The 16,658-nt window shown below is 42.9% G+C and overlaps 1 protein-coding gene across 8 annotated transcripts in view; it reads left to right on the plus strand.

Annotated features, from left to right (window-relative positions):
• MCTP2 (multiple C2 and transmembrane domain containing 2) overlaps positions 1-16,658 on the plus strand; it is a 254,048-nt gene that overhangs the window by 157,418 nt on the left and 79,972 nt on the right. For all 8 annotated transcript variants that reach the window (XM_053581770.1, XM_053581767.1, XM_053581769.1 and 5 more), the window contains one exon: positions 3,673-3,792. In XM_053581770.1, the coding sequence (XP_053437745.1) occupies positions 3,673-3,792 (120 nt within the window). The remainder of the gene's footprint in view (positions 1-3,672; positions 3,793-16,658) is intronic.

Consider the following 16,658-nt stretch of genomic DNA (forward strand, 5'->3'; position numbering starts at 1 on the left):
ATGAACTTTTGGGCAGACATGGGAAAGGCCTTACGTGTCTTCTGAGGACGAGGCTTCCAAACATTTTGTTTTGGTCTGCTGTCACATCGAGTGTAATATTTATTTTCTGTAATTTGAATAAATGTCTTATTTTATTATGATTCTTGCCTTTTGCTCTATTTACTTGAAAGTTAAAACCTGACTTGATGTAGGTGGGGTGGCTGCTCTGCAAACAAATTGAAAATAATCTGCCTGCAACGGGGAGACCAGACATATCCTTGGCAAACACGACCTGCATGTGGTGTGGCTATGGGGCTCTGAGAGCACCAGGGGATTTGGGGTTGAAACCCTGGATCAGGCTACGACCTTCCCCACATGGCTTTCACCACCGAGTGCCCCCAAATTTTCAGAAACTTGAGATATTTGCTTATGGTACAAATATGTCAAAACACTTAACTATGTGACTGACATTTTTCTAAAGCTCTTTACTGCTCTTAATAACTTGTTAGGTTAGAATTCATGTTAACCTTATTTTATAAGATAGAAGCTAAGTAATTTTTCCAAGGAGAACTGGATTTCTTTCCTTTGTAAATAGACCTATAGACTGCACGAACTACGATCCTTGCATGTTTCTACCATAAATTTATCCATTTGCTTCCAAACTATACATCTAGACAATCATTCCCTGTGCCCCCATCCTGCCCCTCTGCCCCGTCCCCCTTCCTGCCCCTCTGCCCCGTCCCCCTTCCTGCCCCTCTGCCCCGTCCCCCTTCCTGCCCCTCGGCCCCGTCTCCCCTCCTGCCCCTCGGCCCCGTCTCCCCTCCTGCCCCTCGGCCCCGTCTCCCCTCCTGCCCCTCGGCCCCGTCTCCCTTCCTGCCTCCCTTCCTGCCCCTCTGCCATCCTGTCCCTCTGCCATCCCATCCCCCCTCTGCCATCCCGTCCCAACTCTGCCTCTCTGCCACCCAATCCCCTCTCTTCTCCTCTCTACCCCTTTCTCCTCCTCTCTACCCCTCTCTTCTCCTCGCTCCTCCTTTCTTCTCTTCTCTGTCCCTCTCTCCTCCTCTGTGCCCCTCTCTCCTCCTCTGTGCCCCTCTCTCCCCCTCTCTCCTCTTCTCTAGCTTTCTCTCCTCCTCTGTGCCCCTCCCTTCTCCTCTCTTCTCCTGTCCCCTCCTCTCTCCTCCTCTCTCCCCCTCTCTCCTCCTCTCTCCCCCCTCCTCTCTGCCTCTCTCTCCTCTTCTGTGTCCCTCTCTTCTCCCCTGTGCCCATCTCTTGTCCTCTCTCCTCCTCTGTGTCCCTCTCTCCCCCTCTCCCCTCCTCTCCCCTCCTCTCTGTCCCTCTCCCCTCCTCTCTGTCCCTCTCTCTCCCTCTCTCCCCCCTCCTCTCTGCCTCTCTCCCCTCCTCTCTGTCCCTCTCTCTCCCTCTCTCCCCCTCTCCCCTCCTCCCTGTCCCTCTCTCCTCCTCACTCCCCCTCTCCCCTCCGCTCTGTTCCTCTCTCCCCCTCACTCCCCCCTCCCCTCCGCTCTGTCCCTCTCTCCGTCCCTCTATCCTCCTCTCTCTACCTCTCTCATCCTCTCTCCCCCTCTCTTCTCCTCTCTCCCCCTCTCTTCTCCTCTCTCATCCTCTCTCCCCCTCTCTTCTCCTCTCTCCCCCTCTCTTCCATTCTGTCCCCCTCTGTCCCCCTCTCCCCCCTCTCCTCATCTCTGTCCCTCTCTCCTCCTCTCAGTCCCTCTCTCCCCTGTCCTCCTTTCTCCCCCTCTCTCCTCCTCTCTGTCCCTCTCCACTCTTCACTCCCCCTCTCCCCTCCTCTCCCCCCTCCCCTCCTCTGTGTCCCTCTCTCCTCCTCTCTGTCCCTCTCTCCTCCTCTCTCCCCCATCCTCTCTCCCCCTCTCATCCTCTCTCCCCCTCTCTTCCTCTCTGTCCCCCTTGCTCCACCTCTCTTCCCCTCTGTCCCCATCTCCCCACTCCTCCTCTCTGTCCTTCTCTCCTCCTCTCTCCGCCCTCCTCCTCTCTCCCCCTCTGTCCTCCTCTCTCCCCCCTCACCTCCTCTCTCCCCCCTCTCTCCCCCTCCCCCTCCTCTCTTTCCCCTCCCCCCTCTCCCCCTCTTGCCCTCTCTCCTCCTCTCTCCCCCTCTCCTCCTCTCTCCCCCTCTCTCCTCCTCTCTGCCTCTCTCTCCTCCTCTGTGCCCCTCTCCTCTCCCCTGTGCCCCTCCCTTCTCCTCTCTTCTCCTCTCTCCTCCTCTCTGTCCCTCTCTCCTCCTCTCTCCTCCTCTCTTCCTCTCTCCCCTCCTCCTCTCTGCCTCTCTCTTCTCCCCTGTGCCCCTCTCTTCTCCTCTCTCCCCTCGTCTATGTCCTTCTCTCCTCCTCTCTGTCCTTCTCTCCCTCTCTCTTCCCCTCTCTCCCCCCTCTTCCCCTCTCTCCCCCTCTCTTCCCCTCTCTCCTCCTCTCTTCCCCTCTCTCCTCCTCTCTCCCCCTCTCTCCTCCTCTCTGTCCCTCTCTCCTCCTCTCTGTCCTTCTCTCCTCCTCTCCGTCCCTCTATCATCTTCTCTTCCCCTCTCTCCCTCTCCGTCCCTCTATCATCTTCTCTTCCCCTCTCTCCCCCTCTCTCCTCCTCTCTACCCCTCTCCTCCTCCTTCCCCCTCTCCTCCTCTCTTGCCCTCTCCCCCTCTCTCCCCCCTCCCTCACTCCTCTCTCTTCCTCTCTCCCCCCTCCCCACTCTCCCTCACTCCTCCTCTCCCCTCCTCTCTCCCCCCTCCCCTCCTCTCTCCCCCTCCCCTCCTCTCTCCTCCTCCCCTCCTCTCTCCTCCTCTCTATCCCTCTCTCCTCCTCTCTCCCCCTCTCCCCTCCTCTCTGTCCCTCTCCCCTCCTCTCTCCCCCCTCCCCTCCTCTCTCCCCCCTCCCCTCCTCTCTCCCCCTCCTCTCTCCCCTCCCCTCCTCTCTCCCCCTCCCCTCCTCTCTCCCCCTTCTCTCTCCCCCCTCCCCTCCTCTGTGTCCCTCTCTCCTCCTCTCTCCCCCTCTCCCCTCCTGCCTCCCCCCTCCCCTCCTCTCTCCCCTCCTCTCTGTCCCTCTCTCCTCCTCTCTGTCCCTCTCCCCTCCTCTCTGTCCCTCTCCCCTCCTCTCTGTCCCTCTCTCCTCCTCTCTCCCCCCTCTCCCCTCCTCTCTGTCCCTCTCTCCTCCTCTCCTCCTCTCTGTCCCTCTCTCCTCTTCTCTCCCCCCTCTCCTCCTCTCTGTCCCTCTCTCCTCCTGTCTTCCCCTCTCCGTCCCTCTCTCCTCCTCTCTCCCCCTCTCCCCTCCTGCCTCCCCCTCTCCCCTCCTCTCTGTCCCTCTCTCCTCCTCTTTCCTCCATCCGCTCCTCTCTCCCCCTCTCCCCTCCTCTCTCCCCCTCTCCCCTTCTCTCTCCCCCTCTGCCCCTCTCTCCTTCTCTCTGTCTCTCTTTACCCTCCTCTCTCTCAGAAACATGCTCACAAATACATCCATATTGAATAACTGGCTTCTGTAGCTTTCACTATTGCAATTTTGTGCTGAACATTATTGAAACAGGCTATTCTTTATCAAATAAATATTAAAATGCATTGGGTTTTCCTTTTCTCTTTTAAAAGTATCGGGTCTTTTCCTTTCTATTCTTCTTATCTAATGAGAATATTTGGAGTCTCTAAACCTAGTGTCCTGTTTTCCACTTTTTTCTCTTTTTTATCAGATCTTATCCAGAGATGTAGACCGAGTGAGAAGACTCACTATGGCGATATGGAATACCATACAGTTCCTTAAAAGCTGCTTCCAGTGGGAATCCACGTTAAGAAGTACAATAGCATTTGTGGTAAGCTTCCTTTTTTATGTCCAAATTATTGGTATTCATTCATCTTTCTGAAATACAATACAACCTCCGTAAGTTGAACACCCAAGGTACTGTAACAAACTGGTCACCATATGGAGGTGGTCACATACGGACCTAGTCCTGCTGTACTGACACATGTGTGGTGCGTGTCCATCTATGAAAATTAAGTCAATTTAAGGAAGTGGTCAACTATGGAGTTTCTACTAAATATACTTTTTTTCTGAATTCTTTTTTTTCTTTTTTTTTTTGAGACAGAATCTCATTCTGTCACCGTGGTAGTGTGCTGTGGTATCATAGCTCACAGAAACTTTTGCCTCAGCTTCCTCAGTTGCTGGGACTACAGGCACCTGCCACAACAGTCAGTTATTGTTTTTCTATTTTTAGTAGAGAAGCGGCCTCGCTGAGGCTGGTCTGAAACTACAGAGCTCAAGCAATCCACCTGCCTCCGCCTCCCGGAGTGTTAGCATTACAGTTGTGAGCCACCACGCCTGGTTAGTTAAGTTCTACTGTATGTTATAGCATGGGCGATTATGGGAGGTTGTCCTTTGAGAACATTCATAGGTGGAATACACCCTTGGATATCCCTTAAATTTATGAAATCTTACTCATATGCCATCTCTTGGTGAGTCTGAGATAGCCAATATTCTATGTATTTTAAATGTTGCTCTAGTTGCTACTATAGCCACATTGGTATAGTCTCTGCATTGTGTATTTTTCTCTTTCTGTGCCAGTGACTGGCAGTGATTTTTGAAAAATAGCAGCGGAAAAATTACATGGCTAAATTATAATTGAATTATATTTTAAGACACTCATTCACAAAATAGGAAAATAAAAGCACTTATTTATACCAGATCACTTGGGACTACTCATCACTACAGTTATGATTTGACTTAGCACTTGGAGTACCACTGTTGTGTACAAAATAGACCCTTTGCTCTGATACCATTGGCCCATGTTTACAAGCATAATAATATCACCAAATCAAAGGCTACAAGAGAACTTAAAACCATATCGTTCTACCACTGAGATCCTTTGAAAGACTTCAACATTGGCACAACCTTACCGTGTATCTCTGGGCATTCTCCCTCATTCGTGAAGGGTCTTGTCCATCAAATTGGTAATGTCAGCCGCAAGAAGGGAAATCAAGTTTCCCAGTTGAAAAATCCTTGTATGTTGGTATCACACTATTCATTTCTGCACCATGCAAAAATTATTATGGGAACTACCAGGAGGTATGTGAGTGGTATAGGAGTGAATATAGGTCATGATCATTGATGAATCTTATTTTTGCATTTTACGTGGTTCTGTCTCATGTTTCCCATTGTCAGTATATCCTCAATGGTCTCTCCTACCCCAGAAGTTTAGCCTCATGGTACATATGTCAGATATAAGTCCCCACACCTGAGATGTCAATGGGTTCAAGGTCACTCTTACCTTTCTTACTCAACCAAATATCAGCCCCATAAGATGCTTTCTCTTTGCCATTGGGGAACATTTTGTTTGCTCTAGTTTATTTTAGTTTTCCCTTGCTTCAGTGTAGGGGACCTCTGCTGCCTGCAGGCCTGACCTTTAATATACTTTTTCTGCTATCTGAAGTTGCTAAAACATTGGGCCTTAATAAAAACATTGAGAAGGATTTTATTAATCCGTATCTGTCATTGTCTTGGCATTTATTGACCCACTTCCCTTTCTCATGTTCTCCTTGGTTGGTGACTGTGTGTGTCAGGTTCCTCTTCAACCTCCCTGGCTCCATTTCCCACCTGAATTCCCTTTCAAAACTTTCCATGGAATGTTCCATGCAATTCTGGGCAAAAGAGGAAAGTGAACACAATTGGTGGCTTCTTCCAGTCAGCACCCCAGCCAGCCGCTGCCAGGAGGAGAGGATTTCCTCTTTCTCGAGTTTAGTTTCTGGCACGGAGATTTTAGAAAAACAGAGCTCTGTTGCCTGGGATTCTGTAGGGGGAATGACAGAAATGATTAATGGGCTGCCCGCCTGATCTGAAGAAAGATTAGAACAAATGAAAAGGAATAGGTTGTCTAATGGAAGGGGGTTTCTAAATGGGAAGGGAGCCCTGGCAGTGGGGCTCCTTCTCCACTGCCTGCTCTCTGAGGGAGTCCTCCCACCTGGGCGCCATGCCTTGGAGCGGAGTCTTCTGCCAGGCTGGGGAAGGCAGGCTGCCACATTGCACTGTGAAGTCCATATGGCTCCAGTGAAAGGAAGATCGAGGTGGTGGTGTTTGCTGCTGGTTTTCTGACGCGTGATTGGGCAAGGCTACGTGGGTTTGTGTGAGGTTGCAGGCCCCACTGTATGTGTGCATAGGGGGCATTACACGCTAGACATCATTGGAAAAAAAAATAGTCAGTTAAAAGTTCTGTACACGGAAACTTTGTTTTGTTTGTCCTGAAGGTGGTGGAGTGGAAAGCACTCAATTAAATAGACTTTCGATTTTGATTTGAAACTCTACTTTCAGACGTTTATACCATAGATGTGTATAAGCTGCCCAGCCATGGTGGAGCCAGAGCTACTGCAGACATAGCAGACATAGGTAGATAGTTTCCGTCCCTAAACTGATAAAGTGTAATTTTATTAGCAACTGTTTTTGTTACTATTATCATCATGATCATCCCCAAACTGCTTCTGCTCTTAAAGGAAGAGATTATAAAGAAAATGCTTTTTTAAAGAACAAAATAAAAATATGTATTTTAGTTGCATCTTCTTCTATTCTTTCTTTTCTTTTTTTTTAAAAGTAAGATTATAGGCAGCCAAGCTTTCATTTTTCATTCATTTCAAAATGTTTCGGAAAATACTTTGCCCTCCTGGATCTTGCCTATTAACTAGTTAACTGTCTATAGAGGGCTGCTGGGGGGTTGCTCAGCTGCTGACTGGCACTGGCTGTAGTGCTGTGTCCCTAAGTCTGGGGGCCTCCATGGTGGGGGTGGCCTGTGCCGTGGAGAGAGGGAGGGAGGTGGTGAGGCTGTTCTCCCATGCGTTTCTTCACTAGCAGTGTCACATTTATCAGTGGTGACTTACGTGGACTGATGTTCTCCTGCGATCTGCTGAGGACAGAATGCTGCTTGAGGTCTTTGTTCATTATCATGACACTTTATGCAAGTGCCAACCATCTGCCTTGGCAGTACAGGACAGACCGGTTTGGTGGCAGTCTGAAGCAAGGTGTTAAGCCAAGCATTTATCAACTGTTAAGACTACATTTGAAGGCCCTTCTCCTCTCATTGCAAGCAGGAGAAGTGATACTTGAGGGTTCACTCTACAGGTGTTAGAGGAACCATTTTGGCTGAACCTCAGTGGGGCTTTTCTTCCCATGGAGGTACAGGAAGTGACACACCACAAACTAAGGGAAAAAATAAAGGGATATTATTTTTCTTCCATTTTATGAGAAAACACAAAATAGTCTATTGATTCTGGTCTCAATTTCCAGATGATACAAATCCTGTATGTGGCAGAATCCTGTTTAGTATATTCTGAATGTCAATTTGAAGACACTATGAAAGCAAAGCATGCATTTCTATGGGTGCCCATATAGGTGTGTAGGAGCATAATCACATCTCGTTGAAAGCATCACTTAAAAGCAGCCTCTTAAGGTCTAGGTTCACATGGTGTCCAGTCAGAAGTGGATGGACGAACATGAGAGAATTCATTGTGTTAGATGGTCCAAGAATGAGCCGCCTCCGCCTTAATATGTAGGCCCTTTATACATACATGGGTGGTTGTATTCTCAATATTGAGAGAAGAAACATATTTTTAATTCACTGTCACCTGCTGTGTTAATGTCGCTGCCTACTATCGAATTTATTGCTATTGTAAGAAATTAAATTTAGGCTGTTTTAGGGGGGACAGGCAACTCCAAGTCATGTTTCCACAGGCTCTAAATTTGTTGTTAGAATGAATATTGGTCTATTCACCTTTTCTCCTCTGTCTTTGAATCTTTCTGCTTCCCCTAAGTTTTCTAGATATTTTGGTATGTTGCCTTTTTCTAAGCTTTACTTAATTATTTGTACTAAGTTAAGTATTTTTTTTCCCCTGTGAAAGTCACATTCCTGACCTTCCCAGGTGAAAGACAAATTAATATGAGATGCTAACTTATTGACCGAGGCCGAAATTACTAACATATTGAAGTAAATGTATCTGTATATTTCCCTATCGATAGATCTGTAAATACACATGGCGTTTTATACACAGGTACTTGGTCATTCTCACACAGACTTTGGCTCTAGGGATGCTGATAGTTCATGACATCTCATCTTGTTGCAGATCTTGTTCGAGATCAAGTGACAGCGCTCATGTCTGTTTATGAGGCAGAGGTGGAGTTTAAATCTGGGCCATTTGGCTTGAGCCTCTGTGGGCTTTACCATTTAGCTATATTGCCTTTCATCAATGCCCAGGATGTGGTGCTTACTGTCCTAATAAGAGCAACCCTATTGATGATATCAGATATGTATTTAGATATTACATATGAGAATTAAGCTTGTTCCAAGATGTGATGCCACAAGGGAAAGAAACCCTCATTACATGAGGGGAATAGATCTCTAGCCCGGTCATTTTATTCACAAGTGATAGTCAAAAAGAAGAGACAGGTGGAAATGTCTACAGCGTAACTGAGGAACAGGGAGACAGACCCTGGGCCTCACACATATGCTCTGAAAGACCCTAATGCCTTAGTTGTAGATTGAGCCCCCAACTGGAGTCTGAGTGATATTTTTCTTTTCCTTTCTTTTTTTTTTTTTTTTTATTGTTAGGGATTCATTGAGGGTACAATAAGCCAGGTTACACTGATTGCCATTGTTAGGTAAAGTCCCTCTTGCAATCATGTCTTACCCCCATAAAGTGTGACACACACCAAGGCCCCACCCCGCTCTCTCTGTCCCCCTTTCTGCTTTCCCCCCCATAACCTTAATTGTCATTAATTGTCCTCATATCAAAATTGAGTACATAGGATTCGTGCTTCTCCATTCTTGTGATGCTTTACTAAGAATAATGTCTTCCACTTCCATCCAGGTTAATACGAAGGATGTAAAGTCTCCATTTTTTTTAATGGCTGAATAGTATTCCATGGTATACATATACCACAGCTTGTTAATCCATTCCTGGGTTGGTGGGCATTTAGGCTGTTTCCACATTTTGGCGATTGTAAATTGAGCTGCAATAAACAGTCTAGTACAAGTGTCCTTAGATAAAAGGATTTTTTTCCTTCTGGATAGATGCCTAGTAATGGGATTGCAGGATCAAATGGGAGGTCTAGCTTGAGTGCTTTGAGGTTTCTCCAGACTTCCTTCCAGAAAGGTTGTACTAGTTTGCAGTCCCACCAGCAGTGTAAAAGTGTTCCCTTCTCTCCACATCCACACCAGCATCTGCAGTTTTGAGATTTGTGATGTGGGCCATTCTCACTGGGGTTAGATGCTATCTCAGGGTTGTTTTGATTTGCATTTCTCTAATATATAGAGATGATGAACATATTTTCATGTGTTTGTTAGCCATTCATCTGTCATCTTTAAAGAAGGTTCTATTCAAGTCTCTTGCCCATTGATATATGGGATTGTTGGCTTTTTTCATGTGGATTAATTTGAGTTCTCTATAGATCCTAGTTATCAAGCTTTTGTCTGATTGAAAATATGCAAATATCCTTTCCCATTGTGTAGGTTGTCTCTTTGCTTTGGTTGTTGTCTCCTTAGCTGTACAGAAGCTTTTCAGTTTAATGAAGTCCCATTTGTTTATTTTTGTTGTTGTTGCAATTGCCATGGCAGTCTTCTTCATGAAGTCTTTCCCCAGGCCAATATCTTCCAGTGTTTTTCCTATGCTTTCTTGGAGGACTTTTATTGTTTCATGCCTTAAATTTAAGTCCTTTATCCATCTTGAATCAATTTTTGTGAGTGGGGAAAGGTGTGGGTCCAGTTTCAGTCTTTTACATGTAGACATCCAGTTCTCCCAACACCATTTATTGAATAGGGAGTCTTTCCCCCAAGGTATGTTCTTGTTTGGTTTATCAAAGATTAGGTGGTTGTAAGATGTTAGTTTCATTTCTTGGTTTTCAATTCGATTCCAAGTGTCTATGTCTCTGTTTTTGTGCCAGTACCATGCTGTCTTGACCAGTATGGCTTTGTAGTACAGACTAAAATCTGGTATGCTGATGCCCCCAGCTTTATTTTTATTACTAAGACTGAGTGATATTTTTCTTACCTTTTGGGGATACTATTAGATAACGTAGCAGAGTTTTCAAGGGGAGAAGAAAATGAAAAGCTTAAAGCAACTAAGGGGAAAGAATCATGGAAGGAATCTTTATTTTTCAGGTTTTAAGAATTCCAGAATTTTGAAAAAAGGGATGGGGAAGAGGGAGTAATTATTAACCTGAATATGTCCTTCAAAATATTTAAAAATAATGACTATCAAAGAGATAGGCCCGCATGTCTCGTTGGGGAAGCTCTATTTCATATTCCCAGTGTTTCATTGCAAACAGATTATTTGACGATAATGTAGATGAATTTGTTCTCAGAAGATAATTTTGCATTGTGGTATTTGTACTGTAGATCCAATCAATCCAATCAGGTGTACGGGAGTTTTATTTTGCTGTTAGATATTTACATATATTTATAAACCCCAATATTGTCTATAAAAAGACAAAAAGTTATATTACATAAGTGCATTTTTTTTTCATTAATGAAATAGCATTTTCTTGACAGATGGCATCATCAGAAGATTATTTTAAACAGCAAAGGTCTCCTGATGCTTTTAAAATAGAATTTCATTCATGGACTTTGGCTTTTCCTACCAATCTTTCAGGCACTCAACTCATCCAGGGAGGCAATTCTGTGGAGCATTGATGGATTCCTTGTTTTATTAAATTTTTGCTTGGACATTTGATGTTAAAAAGTAATCTAAATCTACCATATATCAATGGGTATCTTCATAAAGCTATGGTTTTAACATCTGTGACTTTTTTCCTGATTTTTTTTTTTTTTTTTTTGAGCGTAGAAAAGTGAAGAATTTATTCTTCATGGTTGACAGGGCTGAAATATGATACATAAATTATAGCATCAATCAACCTCTTTCCCAGTAAGGTTAAAAAATACAGCTCTCCACTTGCTCAGTGATATGCCATATTTAACACATATAGAATTCTTAGCTTTCAGAGATGCTGGAATGTTGAGCAATGTGAAATAATTCCACATTGAACTTAAAAACAATGGCAGCAGTGATAGACAGTCCTTGGAGTGCATACACACTTGTGCATGTAGACACACAGAGAGAGAGAAGCCAGGAGGCATTTGGAAAATAAAAAGCTGTTCTGCTGATCATTTTGTGAAAACAGTTTAGTAAAAACTCAGTGCAAGACCTTTGGGATAGCTCCTGTCCACGATTCCTCTGTGGCCCTAAAACCCATTCTGATTCATTTGGCTTTGGCAGAAATGACACATGCATTTATAATTGTATTTTGAATCAACGCTGGTCAATTTTCTCTGTGATGCTTTATCCTTTAAAGGATATTCTTTATCCCTTATTCACTTGAACCTATATTTAAATTTCCATAATTTAAATTATGTTGATCAAAATAAAGAGTAAAGAAAAAGAATATATTTCCTGTGCTTTGAACTTCTTCTGAAAATAATTTTATTTTTTTATTTATTGACATAGTCTCAGTCACATGGAGGTTGAGTGCCATGGCATCATAGCACACAAGAACCTCTGACCCTTCAGCTCAAGCAGTTTTCTTGCCTCAGCCTCTGGAGTAGCTGGGACTACAGGTGGCCGTCACAACACCCAGCTGTTTTTTAGAAACAAATAGGGTCTCTCTCTGGCTCAGTCTGGTCTCAAACTCCTGAACTCAAGTAAATCCACCCACTTTAGCCTCCCAGAGTGCTAGGATGGCAGGCCTGAGCCACTGTTTGGCCAAAATAATGTAATCGATGATCTTTCAAAATTTTCATGGCACACTTAAGATCCTCTCCTGGCACATCAGTGGAAAATCACTGCTTTAGATAACTTGTCTTTACTAATCTAAAATATTTTCTTTAAGCTGTATCACAATTTCTATTGGAACCAGATGCACCTGCACTTGAGTACAAGCTGTCTTCACATCCAGCATAACTCACAATCCAACATGCAAAGCAAACACCGTTGGCCATGTGGGTAGGTGTTTGTGCAGTTGGTACTCAAAGATTGAAAGTATCTTTGTGAAACTGAAAAACATTCCACAGTTACAATAACTATTTTATATGAAGAAGAGAATTTTTATAGACATCTCAAATATCTGTAATATTATACCCACATTCACACACGTATATGCACATACGTATGCAAAATGCATATATTTATTAAATTCTTTTTTATATTCAAGATTAATATGAGGGTAAAAATGATTAAGTTACATTGTTTCTGTTTCTAAGGTAAAGTTCAAGTTGCAGTTGAGCTGTTCGCCCTGGGGCTGTGCTATATATCCTTACCTTGTGCCCATAAGGTGAGAGTTTACCAATCCCCTACATATTAAATTTTTAAAATGCTTGTCATTTTATTATTTGTTTTAAGACTTAGAAGACTATATCCCAAATCTTCCTTTTAGTGGAGGACTACTTAATATATTTTCAAAATATTTTAAAGTTTTTTTTTCCAGCATTTTTTTCTCATAGGAACAACCATCATTGCACATTGTGATTATAATTTTTACAACATAATTGCACCTTCTATTGACAACTTCTCAGGCATTAACTAATTATGCCATTTAATAAAATTACAATAATTGCATTAAAAAGACTGCTGAAAATGTACAAGAACACTGTGCACTATTTTAGCATTTTTCATGTTTTTATTTTCAACTTTATAATTGAAGAGTTGTGCTTCCAGTCAGAATCCTAGATGGTCTGACTAAAATCACGTGGTATTCTAGAGCATCCCAATTTCAACAAGTAAACATTAGATCTCAGTTATTTTAATTCTAGAGCAGCATGCCTTGCCATATTCACACACACACACACACACACACCACGATGACAGGTGAGAGTTGACTCTTCTTATTACATCCTAGGTCTAGCTCCAAGGTTGGACTGCCCTGTGGCTAACCACTCTGAGCTTAGTGCTGTGCTTGCAAGCACACATTTTCTGCCCTCTTTGAGTTTTGTATTTAGGAGCCCCAGTCTTTTGCAGATCCTGATCAGTTCTGTCTAATTCACTGTACACTCAAGAGATATCTCCCTGTTCATTTGAACTTGATCCAGATTTACCAGTTCCCTTCCTCCTTCACCTCCTAGGATTTGGTCTCAAATTTTAGGTTGGATTCAGATTTTAGGATCTTAAATCTTAGAACAAGGAGAAGATTCTAGAGTGGGCATTTGGGTCCTACCTGCAGCTGGTGCTTGATCACCTTCCTCAAGGGTGCCCCTCTTCCTCCCTCCTTCCCTCTCCACTGATGGTCCAGAGTGTGTAATACACCGCTACCTATCAAGATGCAAAAATGGAATTTTTCATACTAAGCAGTCATCAGTCCGTCTGTGTCCCTTCCCTATTTTTCTTCTTTCCCTTTCTTTCTCCCTTCCCTTTCTTTCTCCCTTCCCTTTCTTTTCCTTCTTCTCACCCAATCTGCCACCTCCTCCTTCCCTCCCCTCAGCACCTGTCCTCCCCCCAACTACCTTTACTATTACCCTGTGATATGCAAACCTTGGTAGTATATGTCGTGGTTAATGTTCAAAAGTCACCCATTTCCAGGGCTGCTCAGTGTTTGTGAAACTGTGAAATGCCAAAGCCTGGACTTGAAGAAGATAGAAGTGATAAGACTCTTCATGCTTGACCTAATAAATTGAGTTCTTCATATTTCACATAGGAAGGGTTTCTCTTTAATGGCCTAATACATCAGGTTAATGTCGTATGTTAAAGAATCATGCAGTGTAAAACAGCTTTATGATCGAAGGGTTGTTTTGGTGTAAAGTAAGCAGCAGAAATGCAGAAGCCCAGTCTTTATCTTTGTGTGTATCCTCACTCCTTAGGATAATGTTGGGTACACAGCAGGCATCTAGTCAATGCTTTTTGGAAGAGGGCTAGAACATCTGTAAGCATCTGTTACCAAACATTGCTTTCTTTTTGTTCCCACCCCCCTCCTGATCCTATCAGTCTGTGTGATCCTTGGATAAAATCCAGAGATAACCTGACAACTTCATAATAATCTTATCTGTTATATATTTTCCTGGCTTTTACTTGACACTGCCCATCCAAGGGTGGTGGTAATTAGTAGCAAGATGGTCCGAATGCAGCCCACAGTGGGAGGGCTGGGGAAGGAGGAAGGGAACTGTAAATCTCTCTCTGTCATCAACAGCCCCTGCATCTTGTTTTTGATATTTTACCAAACTCAGTGCATTTTCTCTCCTTCCGTTTGTTTCTATATGTGACACCTGGATGTGCAAACATTTTGTGTGATGCAAAAATGGAAGAGAATTTTTAGAACCAGAGGAACCTGGTGTGTGTGAAAACAGTTATAACCAATCCCCTGTGTAGATTTTGACCTGTTGAAGAGTGATGCTCAGCCCTTATATTTCTGGCTAATTTGATATTGCCTTTTTTTGTTTTGGCTGTCTGAGCTTTGTCATTTGTTTCTAAGCTGTCATTTTTATTAGTCTCTCTGGCTGATCTTTTGGGTCTCCCCATCAGGTGGCGTATCCTTTCCATCGTCTGTCGGGGCTTGGCAGGCCGAGAGCCCTTTTATTGCTGTGTGATGTGGGCGTGCTTGCTGGGGTAGCCTGTAATTAGACCCACCACAGGTGACAGTTACTGGAGAGCTCAGTAATCATTCTCGCTGCCTGATCTGCTGTTTATGGAGAGAGACCTTCTTTGTGGTCTGGTTGGGGTTTACTATAACGCATTGTACTTTTGCCATTTGATTGATGATTTAGAAAGGTATGTTTGGTTACCTCTCCTGATATTTGGGGTTGTGTCATAGGCTTGTAAAATAACCTATGCATTATGGAAGATTTTCCTTAGACTGTTAATCTACATCTCACTTATACCAAAAAAATAAAAAAGCAGATCTGAAGACAATTAAATCAAAATCAGGTTCAATATGTAATCATCTAAGCCATGTTCTTATTCAGTGTTTACTGACTGTTCTAGTCTCCCTTGGATACTTTTATAATCCAAATCTGTATTTTCCTTTTGGCTTTTCAAGGTGACTTTTCTATTTCTTCCCAGGTTCTTTAACGTTTCTGTTTTAACTCATTGTGAGGGTGCTTCGTTTTGCCAGGGGTGGGGGTAATATATTTCTTGGTCCTATTAATGTTAAACAAGACCTCACAGCTGTAAGTTTAATCTAGAAAAGAGGGAGCCATAGAATGTTAACGGTTAAGGGGCTTTCATTTTTATGCAGAGGGAAAGAAATGAGGGCTCGGGCAGAGTGATTTTCCCAGGGCCTCATAGCTTGTTACAACAGAGGATTCTCAGCCCTACATCATTTTTACGATGTGTGACTTTTACAGTCTTAAACTTTGCAATTATAGTTTTAGTTCAGGAGAATGAACTGAATATCCACAGTATCTGTTGATTCTGTTATTTTTTTAAGTACATTTTCCCCTTAAGTCTTACATTGGAAAATATTTTATAAGTCCATAGGGTCATATGCCAGGAGGAACATAAATCTGCTTTGTTATTTCATGTGCACATGCTGACCCTTCTCTAATAGACAAATTTCCTCATCAATATGTTGTGGCCATAGCAATGACCATGATGAAGATAATAACAGTGACGTTGAGGACCGTTATGAAGATAACCTGTATTTCTGTGTTTTGCGCAGAACTTCTGCAATAAAAACTTTTTCTTACTCTATTGGGCTAAAATTACACTTTTTGTGAAATATTATCTTATACTTCTATTTAAGGTGCAACAGAAATGCTAAATCTGCATTTTCTTATAGTCACATTTCTTCTTTCTTCTGGGTAAGCCAGGAAATGTTATTACAAACATTTTATATATAAACTATTGCATAGCAACATCTGGTTTTATTAAAATCCCTGAGGTCCTCACTTTTTTAATAAAGAAACTTCTATGTACTATCCTCACCCCCCAATCACCAATGAATTCTATTTTGTACAATAGGAAAATGCCTAGTATATTTTGGCTGTTTAACAAAAAAAAAAAAAAAAAGGAAAGAAAGAAAATAGCTGCCTGTGGCCTAATTAACTGCACCTCTGTAGGTAAATTGAATTTTTCATTTAATTGGTGATTTTAAAGTTTTAGAATCTACATGTTTTCAAAAGAAAGATAATTGATTTCTTAGAAATTTTATCAAAAAAGGGAGGGGGGAACAAGAGAAGGAAAAAACAGCAAATAGCTTGACAGTTGCTTGGACTGGCTTAAAAACAGTCCTGCAGGTGGCGATAGAAACTCACAAATGATTGAAGTCCCAACATAAAGGTATGTGGGCTACTTCTTGGGGATTTTAATTTCAACGATTTGTTTTTAATTGCAAGCAAAAATCATTACATTAGTTAAAAATTTTAAAGTATCGTGTTTTATAGTTTTCTGTTTTTGTAATAATTTTCTACAATGTTCTGCAGCATGTTCGTCTTTATGCAGAAAGAATAAGATCCAGATTCTTGCTGAGTTGATACAGATTTCATTAGGCAAATAATCATCTTAAGCCTTTTTTTTTTTTTTGTTAAACCTACTACTTTTACTTTTTTTAACCTGCAAATAAAATCTCATGTCTGTATCACTGGCTAGGTTCTATGAAGTCCTTTGCCATTGGGAATGAGGTTGCTAAGGCCTGTGTGGGTCTGTGTGTGGACATGCGCTTATATACACAGCTATACCTTAAAATCATAACATGAAATTCATATGCTTCCAGACAGAATTTACATTC

The sequence above is a fragment of the Nycticebus coucang genome, chromosome 2 (assembly GCF_027406575.1).
Source record: "Nycticebus coucang isolate mNycCou1 chromosome 2, mNycCou1.pri, whole genome shotgun sequence".
NCBI lineage: Eukaryota > Metazoa > Chordata > Mammalia > Primates > Lorisidae > Nycticebus > Nycticebus coucang.